A 25,875-nucleotide genomic window follows, 5' to 3' on the forward strand; every position below is an offset into this window, starting at 1 on the left:
TCTATCTGGCCAAAATGGAAAGCATATGCATTCTTAGGAACAGAGAATAAATCTGTGGTACCTTCCAAAACTCTCCCATCTGGCACACAGCTCTTTTGTTACGTACAGATTTCAGTGGCACAGTGGTTCCAGTCATTTTTACTAGATTTTTTTTGGGGGGGGGGTGGGGGGGGTGGGGGGCGAGTGAGTCGTTCTGGATCATGTGGTCCATATCCACAAAAGCCACAATGATGACAGAGCTTCAGTTTAGACATAATGGCTTATTGATCCATAGTGACAACAGTCAACAAGTGATCATAATAACTCCTCCAACAGCAGACTAAGGAGATGTAAGAAGTCTGGCTATGGGGTGTCTTCATGGTTCCATTTGCAAGTAAGAAAAACCTGGACACCTGGTACCTGGAAACCTGGTTAGCCAGCTTGAACGGAAGTCCTGCACATGACAATTACTATGTAAGCATTTAGCAGATACTGTTACTTTGAAAAACATAGCAACAGCACAATGAGTGATTTCCAGGTCATGTACAGGGAAGTAACTACATTAAAACATTAACTGAGTAAAGAAGGAACATCCCTGACCATATCTTGTCTTCTTGACACACATGTAAGTTTGTACTATATGCACGTACATTTTGCATACCACCTGAACGTTCATATTTATGCATCGGTATCATAATCGGCTTACAGTCTATTAGAAGTACCTGTCTAAACTGATTGTGCATCAGCCACAAACTCTGACAATATAAAAACAGAGTAACCTGTAGTCTCTAGTGAGGTTAGAGGTCAAGGAGGAGAAAGGACAGGACTGTTAAAATTACTGGCCCATAGCCCTACTAAACAATGTGAGAGAGAGCAAGAGAGGCAGAATCAGGGAAAAAAACTTAGATGGATGGCGAGACAGCAAATAGTCGAACAATGGAAGGAAGTAATGGAAAGGTTGTAGGTGATAGGAAGAGATACAGAAAATGGAGAGAATGGTTTGAGTGAAAAAGAGGGATAGCGAAAGATAGATGGAAAGAGGGAGGGATAGACCTTGGCCTACATCCAAACAAAGCCTTAGTTGAGAAGCCATTCTTCCCTTGCCCTCCCATTTCCATATCAGAGGACTGTTTGATGTCAATGGGGGAGCTCATAGACACCCACCAACACCACCACCACCCTCTTCTCTGCCTTTAACAGCAAACACTGCACATGCAATATTCTGTAAGTGCATGCAAATCAAGGACCATTTGATTTCATTTGAATTCTGAGATGGTCAGAGAGAGAGAATGTATTAGAGAATGAGGGAGGGAGAGAAAAGGAGAAGAGAGCAGAGTAGAGGACGAGAAATCAAAAAGAATAAAAAATGTTAAATTTCTGCATGGGGGGTTCTGTTTTACATATGGCACAGTGTACGGATGTGTTTACGTCACATTATGGCCCTGAAGGGGGGGTTAATCCATGGCACGCACCTCTGGACTGCCACTGTTACATTAAAAAACAAATCCTTTAGAACGGTGCAGGAGACAAATGGTGCAGAGGAGAGGCGTGTACTTGCGTGTATGACTGTATATTGTCAGCAGCCATAAGGATACAGCCTGAATGCTCCCAGCATCCTTTGTAGCTTAGCTAAGATAGTAGTGATGCTCTGTTGTCTTACCTCTTCAGGGTGCTTTGTAACGTGCATATCTGAACAAGTGTGTGTGTGTGTGTGTGTGTGTGTGTGTGTGTGTGTGTGTGTGTGTGTGTGTGTGTGTGTGTGTGTGTGTGTGTGTGTGTGTGTGTCCATGGTTGTGTCTGCACAGTCTTTGCCTCAACAGTATACCATATGTATGTATTCAGTGTGTATTAGTGTGCATGTGTAATGGATATATATCACTGGTCTATGTGTGTGTGCTGTGCCTGCCATGTTCATTCTCTTGTACCGCTAATCCTCGCCTCTCCTAATTTGCTGTGTTGAACTGTGCGGATGCGGAGCTGCTGAGTTTGACTGCAAACAGCTTGTCGAGCTGTGCCGATACAACGCCGCGGCATCATTTATGCATGGAAGAAGCCCAGGTTTTTTACATGTACACCACTAATTTGCTATACTGGCAGGTTTTTATAATAACTTGGGGTTTGGTCTAACTGAAAGACGAATAACATGGTGAGCCTGGGATATAATCACTACCACTTTCGAACGTTTTTCTGCTCATTTTTCTGCTCCAGTTTCAACAACATCATCATCCCCCCACAAAAACCCTTGTTGATCTCGGTTTAAGACATGGTCACCTTGATACATGCATGTGGCTTAATTTAATCTTACTTTATTCTAATATACATTTCCTTCTATTTTGACCAATGGTGATGTTATTGGTTATATGTTTTTTCTTAGGGAAATCTAGCCAGGATGAAAAGCTGGGCATATTTTTTTTGTGGCCAATATTAGGACAAAAATAAAAGACATGAGAAGAAAAACTATTCAAACCTCAAGTTTCCTAAAAACCTTCATTATAATATTACCACAAATAACAGCTTTTGTCGTAAATTCCTCACCTCAAGATTTAGTATGTAAAAGATATGAGGAAAACGTCAGATTAAAGCCAGATAAGATGTGCTCAGTATGTGTTCACATACCCCCTACATTCAACACATGCTGGAACTTAAAGACCATTAATTATTACGTGATTCTTAACAACTTCCTTTTCACAGTCTATGCACATCAACACAGACTACTGGGATTAAAGGGGGTTGCATGAGGCTTTATATTAGTTGTTTTTTTGTTTCAGCACGGAATGGATGATTCAGATTGACTCAGCGTCCAGGTACTCAAAATCCTGCAATAACCACAAACCACAGACCTCCTGCCACCATTCCTTCAGTTCTAAAAGGCCACGTCATCTTTTGACACCAAATGTGTGATATGGTGTTGGACTGGCTATTATTTAGTCGGATATTAGATATACCGTAATTTTCCTTCATAATAATCAAATAGTGGATTTTTGGTTTATCTGATCAACCAAGACACTGTATAGTTTCATGTTTGATTCTGTGTCCTTTAAGGTTCTTGTGGTTGAGTGTTACTTTAAGTATTACATGACCACATCAATTGAGTGTTAGCTAGTAGGTTTGCTGCTGCGGGGAGTTCATTACCTTGATCATACGCGAGAGGTCCCCTGCATCCGCTAGCTCCAGAACTATGTTCAGCTCATTGTCCTCAATAAAAGACGCATGGTACTTTATCACATTGGGGTGGTTCAATTGCTGTGGGAGAAAAAAAAGACATGTCATGGAGATGGAAAGAAAAGGCGGGCAGAAGACATGGTGGTGACACTTGTCACATTAAGAGCTTCCACGGTGACACTACCTAATCCAAGAGAGAAAATCATTCCTTGCAGAAGCTACAGACAGAAGCATCGTCTTGTAAACTTTTTGCACAATTTATATCAAAACAACACTATCAACAAAGAAACAGGTTCATGTCACGAGTTGTGCAATCCTCCACACTTTCACCAGCAATTAAAACAACAACAGTTTAATCTGTATTTGGGATCCATATTTGGTAAGTGTGGACCTAATGAGACAGTTTTGTCCTCCAGTGTGACAAAGCTGGGTGACATGTCACAACAACCCCTCTGTCTGTGATGACAACAACCCATGTGTGAGACACACACACGCCTGACAGGCTGACATGGCTGGCAGTCAGAACAACAAGCACCCAGGCTCATCTCTGGCTGATATTTCTTCCTGTTGGTTGGTCAATAAGGCAGGAACAGCATTCCCTGTAGTAAACAAAAAGTCTCTATTCATCCAGAGCAAAGAGAGAGAAGGGGAAGAGAGGGAGGGAGGCGCAATGAAGGGAAAGAAACAAATGACACAGTCACACAGATGAGCAAAAGGAATGATGGAGACAGGGCGAGGTGAAGAGGTAGGGAAAGAGAACAAAGGTGAGGAAGGGGGAAAAAAACAATAGGAGAGGGATAAGGTGAGCACAGTTAGAGAAAGGAGGAGGAAGCAGGGAGAGATGGTGATATGTGGAAAGCTGGAGACATGGAGCTGTGTGGTGTGGCAATGTCGAGGAGGGGAAAGAGGGGGTGGGGGGGTGTGATGCGAGCAGACTGAGCAGTGTGACACGCGTCCTCCACTCGGCTCCGCTCTGCTTTCTCTGCTGTGATTAAAGAAATGTTCATGCTCCGGATGATGCCAAGAAGAGGGGAAAGGAGAACACAGTACAGTACACTGCGCAACACTACACTCTCCACTCCATCTCTGCATCCCTCTACAATCCCCTTTCTCATTCGCTCTCTCTTTCCCTTCCTCATGTCTCCATCCTTCCTTCTCCCTTCCTTGTCCTCTCTTGCCAGATGTATTTTTGGCTCAGAGTGACAGTTCTGCACAGCTCCACACTGTAGCACTGCCAGGGAGTAATGACAAGTGCCCCCACCACCACCACCACCCCCCCTGCACCAACCCACTCCTCTTCCACAAATTGAACCTCAGGCAGAGGATACAGAGAAATAAAGAGATATGTTTGCATGCAGATGTTTATATAAATGATGGAAGAGAGCCTTCTGCAATAAAACAATCACTCATTGGGAAATATTACATCATAGAGTCTTTCATGATTAAGTAATTACACACACTGGTGTTTAATTACATAATCATGCAAGACTATGTGATATATTTGGTGAGCTGATGATGTGTTTCAAAGAAAAACAAGCTACTGACTAATGCAATCTGATGGTACAAAATTAAGCATGATAATAAATTAGGTTCCACTGTATTTATAAAAGGGAATTACATCCTCATAGAAAGTTTGCTTTCTAGCTGGTAGGAATCTGAACAATAGATATTAAAAAAAATTTACAATCTTGTGTACTTCAGCTGAAAAAGACTATATAATAGCAACTTCTAATGTCCATCACCATCAGAAATGGATGTCTTGTGTTTCCTGACATCCTGATATCAATTCACTGAATAAGAAATGAGAAAATATAAAATTTTGTGTTGTTTGTCCATTAAAAGAGAAACATATAATATGTACTAAACTTGTATCAGGTTAAATGACACTGGTTGCTGCCAGTTCTCTGTCTTGCCAGTAAACTGTGCTGGTATAATCTAATCAGATGTAGGACCCTGAACATCCCCACCCCCCACCGCCACACCCCCCCCACACACACATTTTTATAGAAACACATAACACACAAAACAGAAGCAAGCAAACACAGAGACATCATTACAGCTTTTCAGTGCTGATTAGGGCAGATCATTAGTCTTCAGAATACAATCCAGGCTTGATAGTAACCACAAGCGAGAGAAATACACAGCTGTGGGATTTCAAGAATGGTGAAACTAGCAGATTGGCAGGAAGCAGGCTATTTCTGCAACCAACATTCCCATCAGCGAGGATTTAAACAAAAGGACAGAGTGAGAAGTGAGATTCTGAAGTTGAAATCATCATGTCAGAACAGGAAAATACAGATGAATGAGCAAAAACAAACACAAACAGACAAACAAATAAAACAGCAGACTGCTGAAAGGCCATGACTGAGTCTGTGTGTGTGTGTGTGTGTGTGTGTGTGAGAGATCACGCGGCATTATGTGTGTGTGTCATTCCAGTCGGTCCATGCCAGTGTGCCTCTCATTATTCTGATTTGGCTGTGTCCCCTGTTGGCCTGTCTAGTGGGGGATAAGGAAGAAGGTCTGTCTCTCTCTCACACACACTCAGCCCTTTATTATCAGACTGGCTGGGCAGCGAAGGGCTGGGCATAACTTCTATGTTCACTAGCAGCTTACAGGATGAAAAGACTGGAACAAAAAGCTCTGAGAGGGGAAGACGAGCAGGGAGAGGGAAAGGAGGAGAAATGGATGGAACGACATAGAAACTGGGTGATTAGACAGAAAAGACAAGACACTGAAAAAAAGGTATGGAGAAAGAAGATCCATACTATGAGAGAGAACTAAAGGAAATGTGGGAGATTCATAAAGGAGATGAGATACATAGTCACCTGACAGAGTGTGACATTTAACCCTGCCTTGAACCCTCTTAGGAGGTCAGAGCTACAGATCCGGGAGAACCCTGCTGTCTTTTGCCATCAAGTCAATGATCTGCTACTCAGATTACAGCACTCTACACTGTCTCGCCTGCATCGAGTATCGTTGTCTTTGATTGGCCCAAGAGCCTCGGGAGTTTTGCTGATGTGTTTGAAACATACTAATTGGTTTTGTTTACTTTCCTCTAATGTGTACATGTGAGCGTGTGGATGAGCGTGTGCATGTGTTCAAACTGCCTGCAGTGCGCACACACACATGTGCAGAAAGGCTTCATATATAGAGGGAAACACTACCAGGAATGCATGAATGCACACATGCACATAATCAAGTCACAAACACACACAACTCTGACACACATCTAGGATCTTGCAGACAGGGTGAGATATTGAAGCTGTCATTAGTTTGTTCATTAGTATTTGAGAGCAACCTAACTGACACATGTTTATGGTAGTTTGATAAATGAAACCATTGGAGATTAAAAAAAGCAAGAATTAGGAAAGGGAGGAGGTAAAACATCAAGAGACACATGAGAAAGGCTGTTAAATTTCCAGGCTGATAGACTGTTGCCCAGCTCTAAATATTAAAAAAGATTTAAAAAAAACAATAGTTTTGCATTAAAAAAAAAGAGTCAATGTGAGCCTGGAGGGATTTTACACTCCTGCACCCCTCACACACACACACAGACAGACATAAGGAGACAGTAGTACACATTTACTATACAGTCACACACACACATACTCATTCATATTCTCACTTGTGCGCACAAATACTCTGCATTCATAACCACGCAAGCATGCACACATGTGCATGTGCCTATACACCAGCACACAAAGCCAAATCCAAGCCGTCTGGAGCAGATCAATTGTTTTCCTGTGGTGGAAGGTCTCAGCTGAGGCACCCTAAGAGAACAGAGCACAGTGCATGACGCTGTCTCCCTCTTCTCTGGTTCTTTACCTTAAGGAGATCTATCTCTTTGATGCAATCTTGCCGAGCTTTGGCATCCATCAAGTCGAATATCTATCAAGAGATCAAAAGGGGAGTGAGAAAGAGAGAGAGAGAGAGAGAGAGAGAGAGAGAGGACAGAGAGCAGTGTTATGACATATTCAAGACATGGTAAGATGGAGAGAAAATAGGGGGAAAAAACACTAAACAGAAAACATGGTTGCTGTTATCTAGAGGGTGGCGCTGGAGTGACTACAGGTGTTTCCCATCTGAGTAACATGTACAATCCTTGTGTAAGGTGTGTGTGTGTGTGTGTGTATACATGCTCAACCAGAGCATCATATCCTCTTGGTGGTGTGTATGTGTGCATAAGTCAGTGAATACTTGTAAGTATCTGTGTGCGTGCACATTCAAGAGTACTGAGTAATATTATGAAGGTAGGCTCATATTGCACTTTACCAAAACAAAAGTATAAACAACAATTGTTTAATTTAAAAGACAGACAGATAAAAAGAAACTGTTAATCCTAGACTGTCACACTCCTTTCTTGCATTTTTCAGCATATTGACAAGTAATTTATTTCAGATTTACCATGCTTAAGTTTATTAAGTTGTATTTGTGTATTAACAATACGCTCAGGTGCACCACTCATGTAACTTTGTTTTCGTTTTGTGCAAGTTGCAACAGTTTCGTTCCCCGCAATAGAAACACTCTGTGTAGCGGAGCCGTTACGATTAATTAACTGTTTTAAAGCGCAATTAATAGTGAAATCTGGTAATCGCTGATTCCTACTTTGTACTACAGTAAATTGTCCTGTATGCAGGTGAGTTCAATTTCCAGTGCTAAATTCTGGGGGCCGAACATTCATGAGGACAACAAAAATCATAATTATAGATGACAAAAGGCCGTTAGAGAGTTCAACATTTACCTCTGGCTGAATATATTGGGTGAACTTGGTGTCCAAAGTCACACACATTACTGTGTCTCACCTGGACTTTCTTAAGGGCCACTGACGTGTTGTCTAACAGGTACCTTGCTCGGTACACCTCACTGAACTGACCACGTCCAATCTGCTTCTCAATCTGAAAGTTTGCCAGCGAGTTATGGCCCATATCTGGTTGCAATGGTTTCTGAAAGGGAAAAAAAGCATCTCTGTTAACATTTGTGCACATAGACACGTGCTTGTTCACACAGCATATGCACACACAGACATATTACAAGGGGAAAAAACAATAAAAACAAATGATTTACAGACATTTTGCGGTAACCATGTTTTACCATTGAAGTGCAACTATCTCCACATTACTGAAAGAGGAAAGGAAGAGGGCTGAAGGATGTGGGTGAAACAGTGGTGAGGCCCCAGCTTCTGTAGTTTGTTTTGCTGAGAGGCTGCTCTAGGCTGCTGATGATTTGAGTGGCATTAAGCTGATGTGTCATGCAGTGAGAGGTCTTGAGGAATGTGCAAACACTGAACTGCAGCACCACATCACCTCACTAAAGCCTACAGATTGAGGAAAGTCCTTATTTTCTGTTATTTACATAGCTACCCAAAGAGCCCTAGGTCTGGGACTGCAAATGTTTTTCCTAATCAATTCGAGAGTGTGAACTCACAAGTAGTAAGTCAACATATTTCCTGATTAACTTTATACGGGCAGCAGGGCAGCATCATGCAGGGCCTGGCAGGATTTCTGGAAGTGGCTGCCATGCTGGCACCAGACATTAACTTCTGATCTGATACAGTAAGCAGTTTATCATATTTTTACATGGATTGATAATGTTCCTATGTAGTTCAGTAAACTTGTAATTATACCTTACATCTGCTTGGCAGGCAAATTAATCACCCCTGGCCTCACGGGTGCTGTTTTGTAGCTAAACGGCACTCTGACCTCCCTAAAGTAGAGGTGAAAAAACTATTCCTCTATGGGGAAACAAAATATATAATAAAATAATTAAAATACCCTATTACATAAATCCGGGCATCTTTTCATTCCATCTGACTTGATTTTAAGTTCACAGGAGTCCTCTTTCTTCCTTTGTTTGCCAAGTTATATCACTGACTGTCTGGCACTGGGCCACAGACTACAGGACTCCTCGCCATTGCTCGCCATAGACACTCACCTTCCCAAAATAAAATAAAAAAAAAAACACTCAAAAATAAACCAGAATGAGCCCCTTGGATATGATGTGTGAAAAAAAGCAACAACCAGGCTGCTTGACCTTTCCAGCCTTTTGCTAAACTTGTACAAGGCGTCGGTGGGAGCAAACAGAAGGTGACAGATATCAGAATGCCACATCTCACCAGCGCTTCTGCCAGTGTGGCAGTGGGAGCAGCTTAGCGGCACACAACTTAGGACAGAGGGAAGGAAGATGAAGAGGGGAGAGAAGGTCACAAATGAATCTCCTAAGCACTAAATACACAGGAAGGGAGTGTCGTCACACTCAAACCGCTTTACTTGGATTTTGTAGTTTGACGGAGTTACCATGAGCGCAAAGATAGGCTGTACAGGATTCCCTCAGTTGCCTAGTCAGTACAAAGGAAGATTATGATATTTTAATTCAGTTAATAATAACAATTAAAACAAACCAAAATACGGAACAAGTGAAAAAATATTCAATTTACAACGATATAAAACAATAAAAGAAAAGCAAAATCAAATGCATTTGTGCTCCTCATAATGTATTTAAAACAGCAAAAGCCTGAATGTCTACGGTTGACAACACTCAAGTGCAGTGCTATGGTCAGCTCAGTTAATTGTCTCTATGCTGAAAAAACTAACCCATAGACTGAATAATGTTTAGCAAAAATTAACCCATAACTATATAAACAAATCTAAAGACACACACACACACACACACACAGGGAAGCACGACTCCAAACAAGACTCATAAAAGGTGGGGGAGGGGGATTTCATTGTTTTTTAAAGTTCAAAAGGGTGACAAAGGAAGAGGCGCTAGCCAATTAGATGCCCTGTCCAATTAACACTTAACACCGTCGAGGTGTGTGCATTTTTCAGCGTGACACCACCATCATCCCGGGCTGTCTGAGAGTTACTCTGACAGAGAGCATGACACACTGCTCCACAACCCATCGCTGAACATTACGGCAGCTCTAAAAAAAACTGCAATAGTGCTTTGCCATAAGCTACCACTGAATACTTTAACAATAGTTACATATTGTTCCAGTGTGGACTTTACATACAAAAAGTAAAACTTGCATAGAATAGAGGCACAATACAAATCTATACAAAGATCTAAGGTGTGTCACATTAAGTGTGGCCATATTGTGCAATGACTTGTCATAATGGTGACAGAAGCATTTGTGTAAGAATGATGCAGGATGGACAGTTCAAGGTGTATAGATTCAGAGAAATTGAGAGAGAGAGAATAGGAGAGAGAGAGGACAAGAGGGCATTGCTTTCATTCGCTGCGTTGTAGCTTGACAAATGTTAGCATGAGCCTCTAAAGCGCTGTGACAACCGCCTGCTGAGAGCACAGTCTTGCTAATGTGTCCTGGCATGCCAGCCCCGTAATCACACATTTACATATGCAATGACCTACATTTGCATGTCAGATCGCACACTGTCCGGCATGATTAACAGTGGGCACCTCCCCATGTGGAGTCGCCCTGGGTGGCAGCAGAGGCCGTGCGAGGGCGGAAGAGAGGGCTGGAGGGAGGGCGGCTTTTTTGGCAGCCAAGGGGCCGGGCTGCCAGGCAGGATTATGTCAGCCAGCGGCCCCGGCATTAGACACTTCATTAGAGCTAATCTGTTTAGCAGTGGGCAGTGTATGTAAACTTCACAGGCCATTTGCGGCACCTCTTCGCCCCCTGGCCTGGCCTTCAAAGGGCAGCCAGGCCAAAGCTGACTGACAGGCCGTCTCATCTGCCGCACACGGGTGTCACACAATCAGGAGCTCCCAGCTGAAACACAAAGCCCCAACAAACACACACACACACACACACACACACACACATAAAGGGAAGTCACAGAGGAACGACCCTGAATGACGCAGGGGTCAGTGCCTGAACAAAACTGTGAGGAGGGGGTTATACAGACTACTGCTTGTAAGGATCAAAATTTGATTTTTTGATGTTTAAAAAAGGTGGTAGAACCCAAAGGTGAAGGGTTGCCTAGTGGACCTTTCAAAAGAGCAGGTCTTGCATAAGCATGGCACAAATGCTACCAAAGGTACATGTTTGATTCTTTCTTGGGGTGTCCATAACTGATCATAAAATGATTCAGAAGACAACGCTGCATTTACCTTAAATCTGTTTATCACTTTTCTTTCCTTTAAATTCTCTACCATTGGCCAGTATAAATGACTGTATCAATATGTGGTCACATGTCAAATGTCATGCCAGGCCGATCCTATAAATAAAGGCCGAGACAAAGAAACAATTATTGTTAGGCCCATTGATTATTGCCATCTCTTTCTATATTCTGACCTTCATAATATAGACTTTCTACATCTTTTTCTTGACTTACATTTCTGTGCTGTACCATGTGGTGTGCTTACACTTTTCACTCACGTCATTCTGGTTGGTGATGGGGACAAGCTGCAGGGGATGGAGATTAAGTGGCAGCCGTGCAAGGTATTATGGGTAACGTCTGTGAGGGACAGCGTGTCTTGGGTATAAAGGTGACATACAACCGCCATGGGCTACTTACTAGCAGGGGGATTGAAAGAGAGAGAGAGAGAGAGAGGGAACGGCAGAGCGAGAGACAGAAGGAGTGCAGAGAGACAGCTCATCGGCGGAAGTGTGATATGGGCTGCCCAATAATGACACCATTGCCAAACACAGCTGACAAGACACATGGAGAGTGGAAGAGGGAATGTGGAAGACAGGGAGAGAGAGTGAAGGGAGAAAGACAAGCAGCAGAGGGGAGAGGGTGTGATGTGACAGCCCAGCAGTGCCAACGGCTGCCACAGAAAGGCCAGCGGCGGCAGAGAGGTGCTGTCTCCCATGGAGAGAGACGGGGAGAGATGCAGAAACAGAAACTCAGGATATGTCCACACCAAGCCGGCTAAATTAAAAAACGCATCCCTCCACTTTTGCACACTGTCCACACTGAGCCAGTACTTAGATACCCGAAAAGCTTTTTAAAAAATTTGGTACAAAAGGGACAATTAGATAAGCCAACATTAGAAAAATTTTAAAGAAATTAGGAGAGGGGAAAAAAGGGAAATTACTTGCAACAAGAGTCTCAGGACAGACGCAAACCAAGGACGATGCCATTCATTGTCAGTGCCTTAATTCCTAAAGCCACCAGGGCGCCCTATGATCAGTCACTTTAAATGTGTTTTGACCAACATTCAGTTCAGTACCCTAGAAAATACTGATCACCTTGTTAATAGCATTTATGACTCGTGATAAAACAGTCTTTTCTGCTTGTGGAGTTGTTGGCCAATAAAAACTGAAAATTGTATAAAGATCAATTGTATATTTAAAGCCCAGAACAGAGGTTTAACCAGTTGAAACCCTGCTAAATAACTGCACTGTGTCTTTCCCACTGCTATCCAGATTTTAGCTGGGGTGCAGTTATGATGTTTGCCAGCTGAAAAAGGATGAAGAAGATTAGAATTTGTCATTACAGGGATCTCCACGAAATCTACCTCATTCTAGTGTGGAGAAAATAAGTCGGATTACAGTAGATTTAGCCTTCAAGAGAGACAGGGAGGGATACAAGAAGAGACAGTGCAACTGGCAGGCAGGGGGCCCGCTCCCACCCTCACCAGTCACCTGCCCCCTTGAGCATCGCACCATGCAATATTCATCCTCAGCCAGTCAGTGAGCCAGCCAGGCAGTCAAACCGGCAGGATTCACCCCAAAGGTGCTTCTCGTTCTTCTCCTCTCAATCCACTCAACAACCTCACCACCTTGTCTGAGCGCTTACAGACAGATCTGTGTCTGTCAAACTCTGCATTGACTATAAAATCTGATCTGAGCGGGCCTCATCACCAACCCTCCCACTCACTCAAAGAGCAAATGCTCCATTAAAAATGCACATCTTACCAGCTCAACTCATTTACCTAATGCATATGCATTATACCTCCAGGACCAAGAGAAATGATATTGCAAGCGATACAGAATATCCTTCATCAGATATACAATTCAGATTTCTTGAGGAGGAGGCTGGTAGGGTTTTTCCCCTGTGCTATCAACCTTGGGAAAGTATGAAACAGATACAGGACTTGTTGAAAGACACCAATCTGGATGCTGGTTAGACAGTAATTTACATACTTTAACAGGCTCTCTCCCTCTCCTTCTCTCACTAAATGTGAAATCAGTTCAGATGTGCTCTGTGAAAGTGAAAAAACATGACGCAACATAGAAAGTTCACTGTGCTATCAATAACCTAAGCACAAAAAGTGGGCCGGAATGAACACTGATGTAAACCTCTAGAAATAGATTGAAAAACAGAGAGAGAAATCATTAAGCCCGAACAATAGCACACAATCAACAGTTGGGAGATCAGTGAAATCCAGCGTCTGAGTGTGTATGTGTGTCGGGGGGTTACTGCCTAAGTGAAATTAATCATTAGAGCTTTTATCTGACTTTCTTCTGTGTGCAACCCAATTATCTTTAATTTTGCAATTACACATCTTAGAATAAATTAACCCCCTTGGCAATTCCAGTGTTAATGTTGCAGTGCCCTTGCATACGGAAGAAAAACAACAACTGAGATTACATGCCTATTTTTAGTGTTGTTTCTTTAAAAAAACAAAACAAATTTACTCTGGGGCATATGGATGATTCTCTTTGTTTAAAGTCTTTTCAATAGTTATGGAGGCAAAAACATCCTTCCTGAAAGAAATCAATGGGCCTGATGTTGGAGGGCGGTATTAAAATCCAACAATGACCAGATCTGTACAGAGCAAACCTGAGTTGTATCGAACCAAGGGAGGCATGCAGGGAGGCCAAGCTCTGCCAGCCTCCAGAGCTATGATCAATAGAAACAACTCAACATTCATCCACTGCTGTCTATCTCACACACCAGCTCCAGTGGTCTGAAGGATGCTCGGACTGGGAAGCACAACTTGATTGACTTGAAAAGGTAATGCAGAATATTTACAGTTCAAAATGTGAAGGAGGTGGGATCCTGAGCTTGCAATGAATGAATAAATGGGTTATATGGTCATAAATTATTAAATACTTTCCCCCTGTCAAGTAATCTACAGTTTACAATTTTTTAATTTAAGAAAATCACTCACTATATAATCGTTATAAAGGATTTACTGAATAGAAAACCTTTAGCAACACAGGTGGACCATATGAATAACATATTTAATGGTGGTGTTAGTCATTTAACATCACAATCATGATAAAATACATTTTCTAAAAATTAAACTGGGAAACTGTATAGATAAATTGACCTGATTATGATGGTTTTTGGTTAAGCCAATGACTTAAGTATCTGAAAAATCAAGATACATCACATTGAGGCAACTATTCTGTCAATCTAATACTGCCATATAGCAGAACTGCTCATTGATTTTCAACTTTTTTTTAAAACTTCAGTGACCGGAGTATAAATGGTATGACAAAATAACTAGCGGCTGACAGTTTTCTCACTTTATAGGTCACCCTACTTCACAACCGTGGTTGGTAGTTTGGCTTGTGTTCATGTGCGTGTGTTGACTCTACCTGGGGTTGAAAGACTGGCATGGTTGCTTGCTGTCCTTGTGGCTGCATGTCCATATACACGGTGTTCGGAGCTTGATCCTTTGCACCTCTGAGAATCAAACACAAAAAATAGAACTTCTGGTTAACTGAATCAAAACTGATCACCAGACAAAAAAGTCAGCAGTTCTTTCCTTTAAAATACTACTACATTCTATAACATTTCACAACAGAAAATAATAACCTCAACAACTGTTCTTTGTTGCTCAGTACCAAACAATTGAGTGCTGGTTGGGCTGCTGGAGTATCCAGTTTCATCAGAACTGGCTCTCACGTCATGCCTGTGGATTTGACAATCTTTGTCTAGGTCCCTCTCAGGTTGCAGCATGGCAGAGCTAAAGCAAGAAGCAATATTAATCTGAACAAGGCAGAGATAACGCCAGTCTGTATGTCCTTGGAATTCCTCCAAGGAACCTTTCATGGGACTTCCTGGTTATACCGGCATTTAAGCAGTTCCATTTAATTTTCTGTTTTCTGAGAAAGTACAGATCACGCAGGGGTGAGCATGTTGGGTATGGTGCATGCCAAGGTGCTGTGTAATTGTACGTTCTGGCATGTAGCCTAGAAGCAAGCTAATTGCATAAAATACTCCACCACCAGTTGCTTGGCTCATCACTGTACTTAAAACAGACATAGCCATAGTATGAAATGTTACCTGAATAAAAACGGTTAACACACAAATCCTTTAAATAAAAGTATTATGAAAAAATTATATTCACACATGCAATTAAGCTTATGATTCCAGAGTCTCCACTCAACTCATATATGTGGGAAGAACTCTGACAGACGCTCTAGGATTGCTTGCATTGCATACTGTAATATGGCTACACAGTCTAACACTTCACTAACAATTATCATAATTCACACAGGATACACCACATGCATACTGTAACAGCAAAAGTGTGTCATCCACAAGTAAATACATACAGTGATGTGAAAAAGTGTTTGCCCCCTTCCTGATTTCTTACTTTTTGGCATGTTTGTCACATTGAAATGTTTCAGATCACCAAACAGATTGAAACATAGGTAACACAAGTAAGCACAAAATGCACTTTTTAAGTGAAGGTTTTTATTATTAAGTGGGGGAAAATTCAAACCTACATGTCCCTGTGTGAAAAAGTGACGCCCCCCCGTTAAAATATCAATCAGCTGCGGTTTATCACATATTTTGAAAGCTGAGTTCAATTTCTCTAGCCACACCCAGGCCTGATTACTGCCACACCTGTTCTCAATCAAGAAATCACTTAAATGGGACCTGCCTGACAAAGTGAAGTAGGCCAAAGGATCCTCAACAGCTAGACATCATGCTGTGACCCAAAGACATTCAGGAACAAATGAGAAACAGAGTAATTGAGATTTATCAGTCTGGAAAAGATTATAAAGCCATTTCTAAAGCTTTGGGACTCCAGCGAATCACAATGAGAGCCATTATCCACAAATGGCAAAAACAAGGAACAGTGGTGAACTTCCCAGGAGTGGCCGGCCGACCAAAATTACCCCAAGAGCGCAGCCACGACTCATCCAAGAGGTCACAAAAAAACCACAACATCAAAAGAACTGCAGGCTTCACTTGCCTCAGTTAAGGTCAGTGTTCATGACTCCACCATAAGAAAGAGACTGGGCAAAAATGACCTGCATGGCAGAGTTCCAAGATGAAAACCACTGCTGAGCAAAAAGAGCATAAAGACTTGCCAGTTTTGCCAGAAAACATCTTGATGAGAAATACTCTGTGGACTGACTAGACAAAAGTTGAACCTTTTGGAAGGTATGTGTCCCATTACATCTGGCGTAAAAGTAGTACAGCATTTTATAAAAGGAACATCATACCAACAGTAAGATATGGTGGTGGTGTGATTGTCTGGGGCTTTTTTGCTGCTTCAGGACCTGGAAGACTTGCTGTGATAAATGGAATCATGAATTCTGCTGTCTACCAAAAATCCTGAAGGAGAACGTCCAGCCATCAGTTTGTGATCTCAAGCTGAAGCACATTTGGGTTCTGCAGCAGGACAATGATCCAAAACACACCAGCAAGTCCACCTCTGAATGGCTTAGGAAAAACAAAATGAAGACTTTGGAGTGGCCTAGTCCTGTAAGTCCTGACCTGAATCCGATCGAGATGTTGCAGCATGACCTTAAAAAAGCAGTTGCGGCTCAAACCCTCCAGTGTGGCTGTACTATAACAATTATGTAAAAATGAGTGGGCCAAAATTCCTCCACAGCACTGTAAAAGACTCATTGCCAGTTATCGCAAACGCTTGATTGCAGTTGTTGCTGCTAAGGGTGGCCCAACCAGTTATTAGGATTAAGGGGCAATCACTCTTTTACACAGAGCCATGTAGGTTTGGATTCCCCCCCCCCCCCTTAATAATAAAAACCTTCATTTAAAAACTGCATTTTGTGTTTACTTGTTATCTTTGTCTAATATTCAATTTGTTTGATCTGTAATATTTCAGTGTGACAAACTTGCAAAAAAAATAAATCCATAAGGGGGAAACGCCTTCACACCACGGTATGAGAGGCATGTATTCAACATTAAGCTAAAAAATGTGCACACATATTTGCTGTGCTGTATGTAAGTGTGTGTGTGTGTGTATATACATGCGGGCCCACACATGCATCTGCACCCATTTCGGGTGCTTGTGGCGAAAATGGAAATAGCTAATGCTGGAAAGCATTAATGAGCAGATGCTATCGACAGGGTGAGGGGGGGGAAAAAAGAAAAGAAATGACCAAGGCTACTACTGAACATGGTTCTGCCAATTCAGTTCTAGTGTAGGGATTTAGATTCTGCCGCTATCTGTCTCTTTGCAATGTCTTATTTACTCAAAATGGACATACACACATTAAAGTTTCACACAAAGGGAAAAGGACCTAATACAATTACTTCAGTGGGACATTTGCATGTTTTTTCCACTAGTAAAGGCCGTCAGTCTGCAGATCTGGCAGTATGTCATTTGTGTATTACTAACGGTCTCTCGTCTCTGTCTCCTCAAACCTCGCCTACCAATTAAAAATCCCCCGGTACAATGGAGAGGAGAATTATACCGAGGATCATGGATTCTTTTTTACAACAACAGCTAGAGTAAGATTCCTCCATTGTTGGTGTAGTTTTCCATAGTTAATAGACTTGGTGAAAGAATTACTCCGGAAAGTATGTTAGTATAATGTTATACCATTAAATAAAAAGTATACAGTTAATATATAGGTTACACTTTATTTGGTTTATTTATCTGCCTACAGATAGTTTTTAGAATATTTGTAAAATTTCAACATCTTATTAGTTGAGATAAAATAATTCAACTGTCTACTTTAACAAACAAAAACATTTTCTGATCATATTACACTACTGTGGCTAAGGTTTGATTAGGGCAAATGTTAGTGTTCAATACAATTTATATACTTATTAGCTCACCTCCAAAAATTGTCTACATGATGGTTAATCCTTAATTTGCTGATAACTACTGTGAATCATAACCATTCATACAGAACGAGTTCATTATTTCTAATGTGATTGGTCAGCTTATGACTTTATGAAAAGTATGTGCAATTACAAGGTATCCGATCTTCTCTCTCCTCTGTCTCTTAGCAGGATGACGAGAATGGGAACAGGTGAGCGTCACATTGTGCTTCCTGGGTAATGCAGTTTATTTAGGGCCATAGGAATTGCCCAGAGGTCCTGATATGGACAGGTCAGAAAAGACGTGCAATTGCTGGTGTGCAGGAAAAAGACCCGGTGCAGGAGTTTCTTGCACCTCTATATTTTACCTCTGTATTATGTTGTCATGTTTATGCATGTTTGTGTATGTGTTGGGTGGCTTTTCTATCCGTATGTGTGCGTGTGAGCAGGCACATATTTTGCTAATACTGTGTGGTTTATTTTAGATTAGTTCATCTTTTCTTTCCAGGGGTTCGCTGGCCTTCGTGTGAGCTTTGAAGATCATGAAAATAAGTGTTTGCATAACACTATTTCTCCTGGGACTGTACAGACTGTATATTGTGAATATTGTTTTCTGAAATTTACATTAAAAGCTTGTTTCAAACAAGTTTAAATCAATTCAAATATTTTTAATAAAAGTTCATAAATAATAAGGATTTAAAAGCACCAACCACTTGAGGCAAAAAGGCAAACTAGAAAAACATGTTAAATGTCCAATCGTGAATCTTCTGCTTCTTATTATTAACTTAATAAACCCAAAAAAGAAAAATTATTTTGGAAAGCCAACCATGCCTTGTGTAAATGTCTAACTACATTTATGCTTACTTAAAAGTTCTAATGGCACCATACTCATAGATTAAGTTTTGACTGTTGAAACCGACCTTGAAAACACCAATAAAAGGATATTTTAGGCTACCTACAGTGTCCCATACTAAGATGGGACATTAATGAGCAAAAATAAAATAATTATAATAGATCAGAAATCAAAAAATGCTTTTACAATAGCCTATATGGAGAAATGTACCCATTACATGTGCAGGTGACAGTTTACACAGACAAAGAAACACAAGTGGTAAGACTAAAATAAATCCCATTCCTCGTAATCATAGGACAAGTTTACTTGTTGCTCCCATAATAACCTTAAACAGCTTTAAATCTTAAATCTTGCTTATTGTGGAAGTTTGTAATTATGCTATTAAATTGTAATGATTGTATAAATTGTTAAAGACTGTTGACATAGTGCCAGTGCTGTGGCGGTTTTGGGGGGGAGCCAACAGGGGCCAGCGCCCCTGTAACACAGACCTTGTACCCCTCTATGGCCCCCCTCTCAACGAAATGTCTACAATAATCATAGTAATATATCTTCCTTGCGATGATATGGCGCTGATGCGAAAGGCGGAACAAATGTGTCTCAACTAGTCGGATCCTTTAGGACGTTACACCGCCACTGTCCGGTGCCAGGGTAGTTATCCCTCATGTTCCCCCTGCCGCTGGAGCTGCGTGCATTCAACATAGAAGGCAGACTTTCGACTTCACGAAAGTAAATGAAAAATAGAACATGTGGATTGTTTCATCTATCGTATTAGTGTTGTTTTATCAACGAGGTTTTTGCAGACCAAGCTTGCATACAGATTATAAGAACGCTTTTACAGGCTAACGTTAACATTACGTGTTATTGAACTTTGCATTGAATTGAGAAAGTCTAAACAAAACAAGCATATCGTTTCCCTCGTAAATCAAACATTTATTTTGCGATAGTCTGGCGATGTTATAACTGACCACGTAGTCATCCAAGTTACTGTTTGGAAGCTAGATCTAGACAGGCTGTTTCTTTTTTCAAGTAAGCTGCTCCTACAAATATTTATACCATCGAAACTGTAAAATCACATCACTGTAATCAGTTTAACACATTGCTCGCCTCAACGTTACATCTACTTGACTCAAAATGTACAATAAACTGAATGCAGCATTGTAGATAATATTTTGTCCTTGTAAGCCATGTTTCCATTGCATGGATGGCCTTTGGATATTGCTGGAAATTGAGGCCCCCTCCTTAAAACAATTTAATAATGCATTACATTTAAACAGCACTTTTTATAAACAAAAAGCGGTAACAGTAGCCTACTGGTCCAACCAGGGTGGACATGTAGTCTGCCAAATATGTATCCCCATTCATAATGCACAGATGACTACTATCAAGAATTTAATTTTGTGTATACTTCACATCATGACTAATAACAGGTGAATATGGAGACATTTGTTGTTTCCTGGCAAAAGTTATAGTGGGATACAAAATACAAACTGGGATCCAGAGAATGTCTAGTACAATAGAGCTTATACTGTTCATTAAGCCTTACAAAGAAGTAGGACTGACCCATTTATCACGCCATTTAGGTGATATGGGGATGCTCAACATCTGATTTTACATAGAACAACCAGTTTTCTCCCAATAAGTTAATATACAGCCTATTACAATACACATTTCAACGTTTAATGCTGTAAATAAACATGTAAAAATAATAAAACTTCCAATAAATATTTTTAAAGTGCATTAATATATCCAAATTTGTAACCCTAACCCTGGGTTGTCAGTGCGCATGTGTAGACGTAGCGTGTATGTGTGTGGTGGCAGCAGAGGAACACTTGCTGAAGAGATGGAGCCCCAGCTTCGCTGGTGTTGTTGAGTTATCTGCACCTCGCGGGACTTTCGGATAATTTATCACCGTTGATGAACCACACAAAGAATATCATATCATTTTTAAATAGCTAGCTACTTGAAATAGACCCGTGAGGAGCCGCGACGTGCATGCAGTTGTCGGCAGCACGGAATACACTCAAAACTCACACACAAGACCGGTGAATGGCAGGTGAGAGAAGGGAGAAAAAGGTCTTCAAAAAGCGTCACTTTAGCTGGAAATTTCCAGTGTAAAGTGAAAAGAGACTGCAGCTCTGCAACTTCTCAAGATTAAAGCGGAGCCACCGTGTGTTATCCCCCCCAAGCGCCCTCGCAATTGCCGCGCACAAAAACACACATGACTCGACTATAGGTAGGACTTGACGATTCTAATTCGACTATGTAAATCCTTAGTCGGTGACAGCCCTACAAAGAAGTGTTGCATCAAAAATGTACCGTAACTTCAGCTAAGTTAACAGGAATGGGTATTTTTGTATAATATAATTTAATAAAACTATAACTAAGTTACTGAAAAGATCCTGTTACTGAAACAAATAACTGTAAGTTACTGAAAAATATAATAAAACATTACAATATATAGTAGGGCTGCAAGTAATGATTATTTTCATTGTCTAATCTGTTATTTATTTGATTAGTTGACTAGTCATGATTATTTTTGTCACTCCTTAACCCTAACCCTAATTAAAACATTTAACTAATTAAATATCTTTCAAGTGAATTACTGATCTATGAACACACAGCCTAACTAGCTAACATTACCATTAAGTAAACAAGGTTTACTATTCAGAATAAACACTAGTATCAACACCAGGGGGAAACCAGGGAAGAAAACAAAACAGCGAAGGATACTCCTATATTCATTGATTTACTATTGCACGTATTGTGTTCCATAACAACATAACTACAAAAGCGTTCTCTTAACCAGCATTATCCATAAGACCTCAAAACCAAGAATGCACAGAACTATGGAGTGGCTGCTCCAAGATAAAATCCAGGCTTTATCACCCAAAACAATGAGCTCATAATTTGATTTATTGCCAAGTAGGTTTTAACTTTTAACTCGTTAACAAAGACTTTTGCTTTGGAACTATATAAAATAAAAGCACATATGAAAAAGCAAATACTATAACCACAATTGTACACTAACAATGTAATGTCTATTTAGAATAATAAAGTAACAGTCCCCTTTCATAATACTTCTGTAGTTTATTTTTCCAACGTGCTTATAAGTGGAGAATGTTCTTTAGGCTACATCATAAGCCAGATGTTTCTTGATTTACTTTAAAATCTTAAACCATAACTCAGATTGTAACGACAGAATAACTGCGGTACGAACATTGAAACTATCTTACAGTTGTGGCCTCTGTTGCTGCTGCTCTGTTGGCTGGCTGGCACCACCAGCGATTGTGGAGCTTCTCAAACCTGAAACGTAATGGATTTGCAACTTTCATAAAAGTGCCAATATTCCAGTTCTACACAGTTGATTTCTGGCCTCAGAACCTCTCAAAAGTATAGTAAGTGATGAAATAGCGTACAAAACCTGTAAAAAAAAAAAAAAGAAAAAAATTCTTATTTCTTCGTTCCTTTCCGCTTCTCACATGAATGCTTCTTCTTCATGAGTAGTCTTACAGTCAAGCAGTCATGGCAGACGGTGGAAGCGATACTGCCCCTAGCATTCCATGTAGTGCATTGCAGTTAGAAATGAACAACCAGAAAATGTTCTTAATAAGAAGATTTCTATTTCTCCCTTAAACGGCTTCTTTGTAACGACGCGTCGACAATGAAATTTCACGACAACAAATTTTTATAATCAATGTCATTGTTTACATCAACTAGACGTTGCAGCCCTTTTATATAGCCTACTAAACAAGATATTTTGAAAGCTTGAATTTTGCCTTTGTCTCTTTTGTCCCAGATTGAATGTGCCCCTCTGACAAAACAACTGGCTCCAGACCAAAATTGGTCTAGAACCGCCACTGTGCCTGTGATCTTAATCAAATATGTACTTCAGCCTTTAAAATTTGTGCCTGTATTTTAATTTGCCTTTAAGCCCTATTAAGACAATTTGTGAAAAACCCGGACATGCATGGGGATTTTAATACCAGGTGAAAATAGGGCCTATTAGCCAGAGGCTGACTGGATGGCTGACTAGCTGGTTGTCGTGGCATTTTGATTTCGGTGTCACAGAGGACTTTACAAGTCATCCACCCAGGCGGCCTTCCTGCCTTTCGTAGTGATTCTTTGCACTTCATCCTTGTGCTTTGTTAGATTGAGGCTGGCACCCTTACTCCTCTCCCTAACCCTCTTGTGTTTCTGTCTATGTGTCAAAATAACCAGGGGGCATCTGAGCTTCCTGACGTTCTTTCGCCTCCCGCCTCCCACATCCCACATTAACGAGATCAATTAAGACTGCCATGTTAGATTAACACACACCAGGAAACAGCACAATTAAAAAAGCTAACTCAATCGAACGAGGCAAGGTCACACTCTCTGAGCTCCCATTCACACACAGTTCAAGTAACGTTCAACCAATCAAAAGATTAGCCTTGTCCTCGTGACAAACCCAAAACACAGACAGATTCAAACTTTCATCATTTGAACCTTAAATCTATTAAGTCTCTCTCTCCATAAACCCTGCTTCACTGTTTCCATTGTTTCTCTCATTGTCTCTGAACCAAAAACAGTTCCTGCTCTCATCACAGGAAGGATCTTTTGACTTCCAAAACATTTGGTAGGCACAAACAGAAGTGGAAACTCAAGGTAACAGTCTGCCTGCCTTTCTGTCATGGGGACGAGCGATGGTGGCGGGCTGGCTAGGATTTTGGCAGCAGTGGGGCAGCAGCAGCTAAAAGCTAAATCCCCTAACTATTCATAGATGCGTGTCAGGCTAGTTCAGTTCAGCTTTGGTCTGACAGCTGTAAATATACAACAGGATAGACCCATGTTTAGAGTGTGGTAGAGAGAATCAACATAGGCTAAATATGTGGACACACAATATGCTCGTAGTCTGTACGTAAAATTATAAAACAGGTAGCTCAAATCAAGCAATCTGATTGGTTCATACTAGTGGTAAAATGAGCGTATACAACGGCTATGACATCGAATTCCTTTGCACAGATCCGTATCACTGTGCGACAAAAAGGTTCGAGTTATAATTTGAGCTTCACCAATTACATCTGGTGTTAAAATGTGATCTGTATCACATTTTAATACCAGGTGTAAATGGGGTCTAATACACTAACTAACGTTGCTGGCGGAGATAAGTAAATAACAGAATAATATGGATTGAGAGAAACACAGAGAGAAATCATTGCTTATTACGTGATTCAACATTTCCCACTATCGCACACACTCGAAAAGGCACAAAAACACACATACACACAGCAGTGCACTACTTGCCCCAGATGTCTGTGATATTGCAACCAAGTTTCAATAGCCTGAAAAATGTGATCAAAGAGTGAGCTCAAGTAGAGACCGCAATTCCACCCCTTATGGTAGGTATAATATTAAAGTATTATTTTACATACTGCTGGCTACCAGCACACAGCAGCAAGCATATTATCATATGGCCAAGTTGAAGTTCAATCTACTGACGCTAGACATTTTTTAGTGACTACAAAATAAACGGCAACGTGCAAATAAATTAAAACTTTTAATCGTGATTAATCACATGATTTTCTTGCGATTAATCGCATTGTTACATGCAAAATTGAATAATGAAATCTAAAGTAGTGTATTGCGCACTTTTAATTTAAATGTACTGGTATATACTAAAAAGTGCAATAAAATGTGGTTTGTAAACACTTTAAACAAATATGGTGCTTTTTACCAGCAGTATTCCCTTTACACAGTAGCAATAAAATATTTCTTGTGAATCTCAAATTAAACATTAATGTAATCAAATCAAATATTAAAGGTACACCTTGTCGAGCAAAGTGTACCGACAAGCGGGTGCGTTCCCGTGAAACCGTCGCAGTTATGCTCGCCTCACGCACACGCCCGCCCACAGCCGAAGTTGAATTGTCTTGAACTTTTTGTACATGACGCGCAGCACCAATCATTGGAAGAGAGACTGATCCTCGCTGTTGGTGAGTTTCTAGAATCTTACTGTTTACTAAATAGGACATCAACAGGAGTGAATTCGCATGGCAGAGCATCCCCGCAAAACTAGATGTCGCGGCATATCAGGTAAAATTATGTAGCCTATAATCTTAACTTAAGTTAAATAGGCTACAGCTGTGTAGCACACAGAAGCCATTGCCACGGTTACTTTCAATAGAGTGCCTTGTGGAGTGCTGTCTTTGTCCCTCACGCTGCATCCAGTGTAGTCTGCCCAAGCCTTCCTCCGCTGCTTGTTTGGGTGGGTAATTTACAGGGTGATCAACATCCCACCCCTCCTGTGACCCATGGTTTGACTGTAGTCCTATGTGTATTCAGAGCTAGTGAGCAACGGAATTTCAAAATAATAATAATTTTTAAAAAACTGCTAACGTGCGATAAAATAATTGTCAGCGTAATTAATGCGTTAACGGAATAATAACCCATATGCCCATCGACTGTTAAACTATTATATTATACCGTAAGGCAAAAAAAAAAGAGCCTCTCTCACCATTCCCATTACAGTTAGGGGCGTATATATGGTTTCTGTGTAGATAAAAATTATCAAGATCTACTGTAAGTGAGCTAGCAAGAACACCATTTATCCCACTGACAAACTGGTTGTTGTTTTTCTGATGAAGAACGTGAAAAAAAAACCTTCCCCATCCAGACCACCAACCACTCAGTGTAAACAAACACTGTTTTCTGACTGTGTTCCATCTAATGTGAGACTCCAGCCTGACATTCGCACAGCAGGCCCAATCACACGTAGGTAATTATATGATAGAGGAGGGAAGAGAGAAACAGAGTGAGGCAGAACAAGACGAGGAAAGAAAAGGAGATTAACATTCACTATTCACCCACTTTCTGTAAACAGTCTTTGTTCTCACACTTCCAGCACACATCTTGTTTATTAATTGTACACATTGTACTGAGCAAACCTCTTACTTTAAGCTGCCTTTCCCCTGATAACCGATCAAATATCCAGCTGTAATTAAAGGGGCACTCCAG

General features: G+C 40.9%; 1 protein-coding gene across 3 annotated transcripts in view; it reads right to left on the reverse strand.

Annotated features, from left to right (window-relative positions):
* The window catches only part of nek7 (NIMA-related kinase 7), a 72,855-nt gene that overhangs the window by 29,013 nt on the left and 17,967 nt on the right, over window positions 1–25,875 (reverse strand). For all 3 annotated transcript variants that reach the window (XM_038715453.1, XM_038715452.1, XM_038715451.1), the window contains 4 exons: window positions 14,600–14,687; window positions 7,944–8,084; window positions 6,967–7,029; window positions 3,112–3,222 (listed from right to left, as the gene is read on the reverse strand). In XM_038715453.1, coding sequence (XP_038571381.1) covers window positions 3,112–3,222; window positions 6,967–7,029; window positions 7,944–8,084; window positions 14,600–14,653 — 369 coding nt within the window. In that variant the 5' untranslated portion in view covers window positions 14,654–14,687. The remainder of the gene's footprint in view (window positions 1–3,111; window positions 3,223–6,966; window positions 7,030–7,943; window positions 8,085–14,599; window positions 14,688–25,875) is intronic.

This window comes from Micropterus salmoides, unplaced genomic scaffold, assembly GCF_014851395.1.
Source record: "Micropterus salmoides isolate LMB-PRFRI ecotype aquatic unplaced genomic scaffold, ASM1485139v1 Ms_hic_scaffold_13, whole genome shotgun sequence".
NCBI lineage: Eukaryota > Metazoa > Chordata > Actinopteri > Centrarchiformes > Centrarchidae > Micropterus > Micropterus salmoides.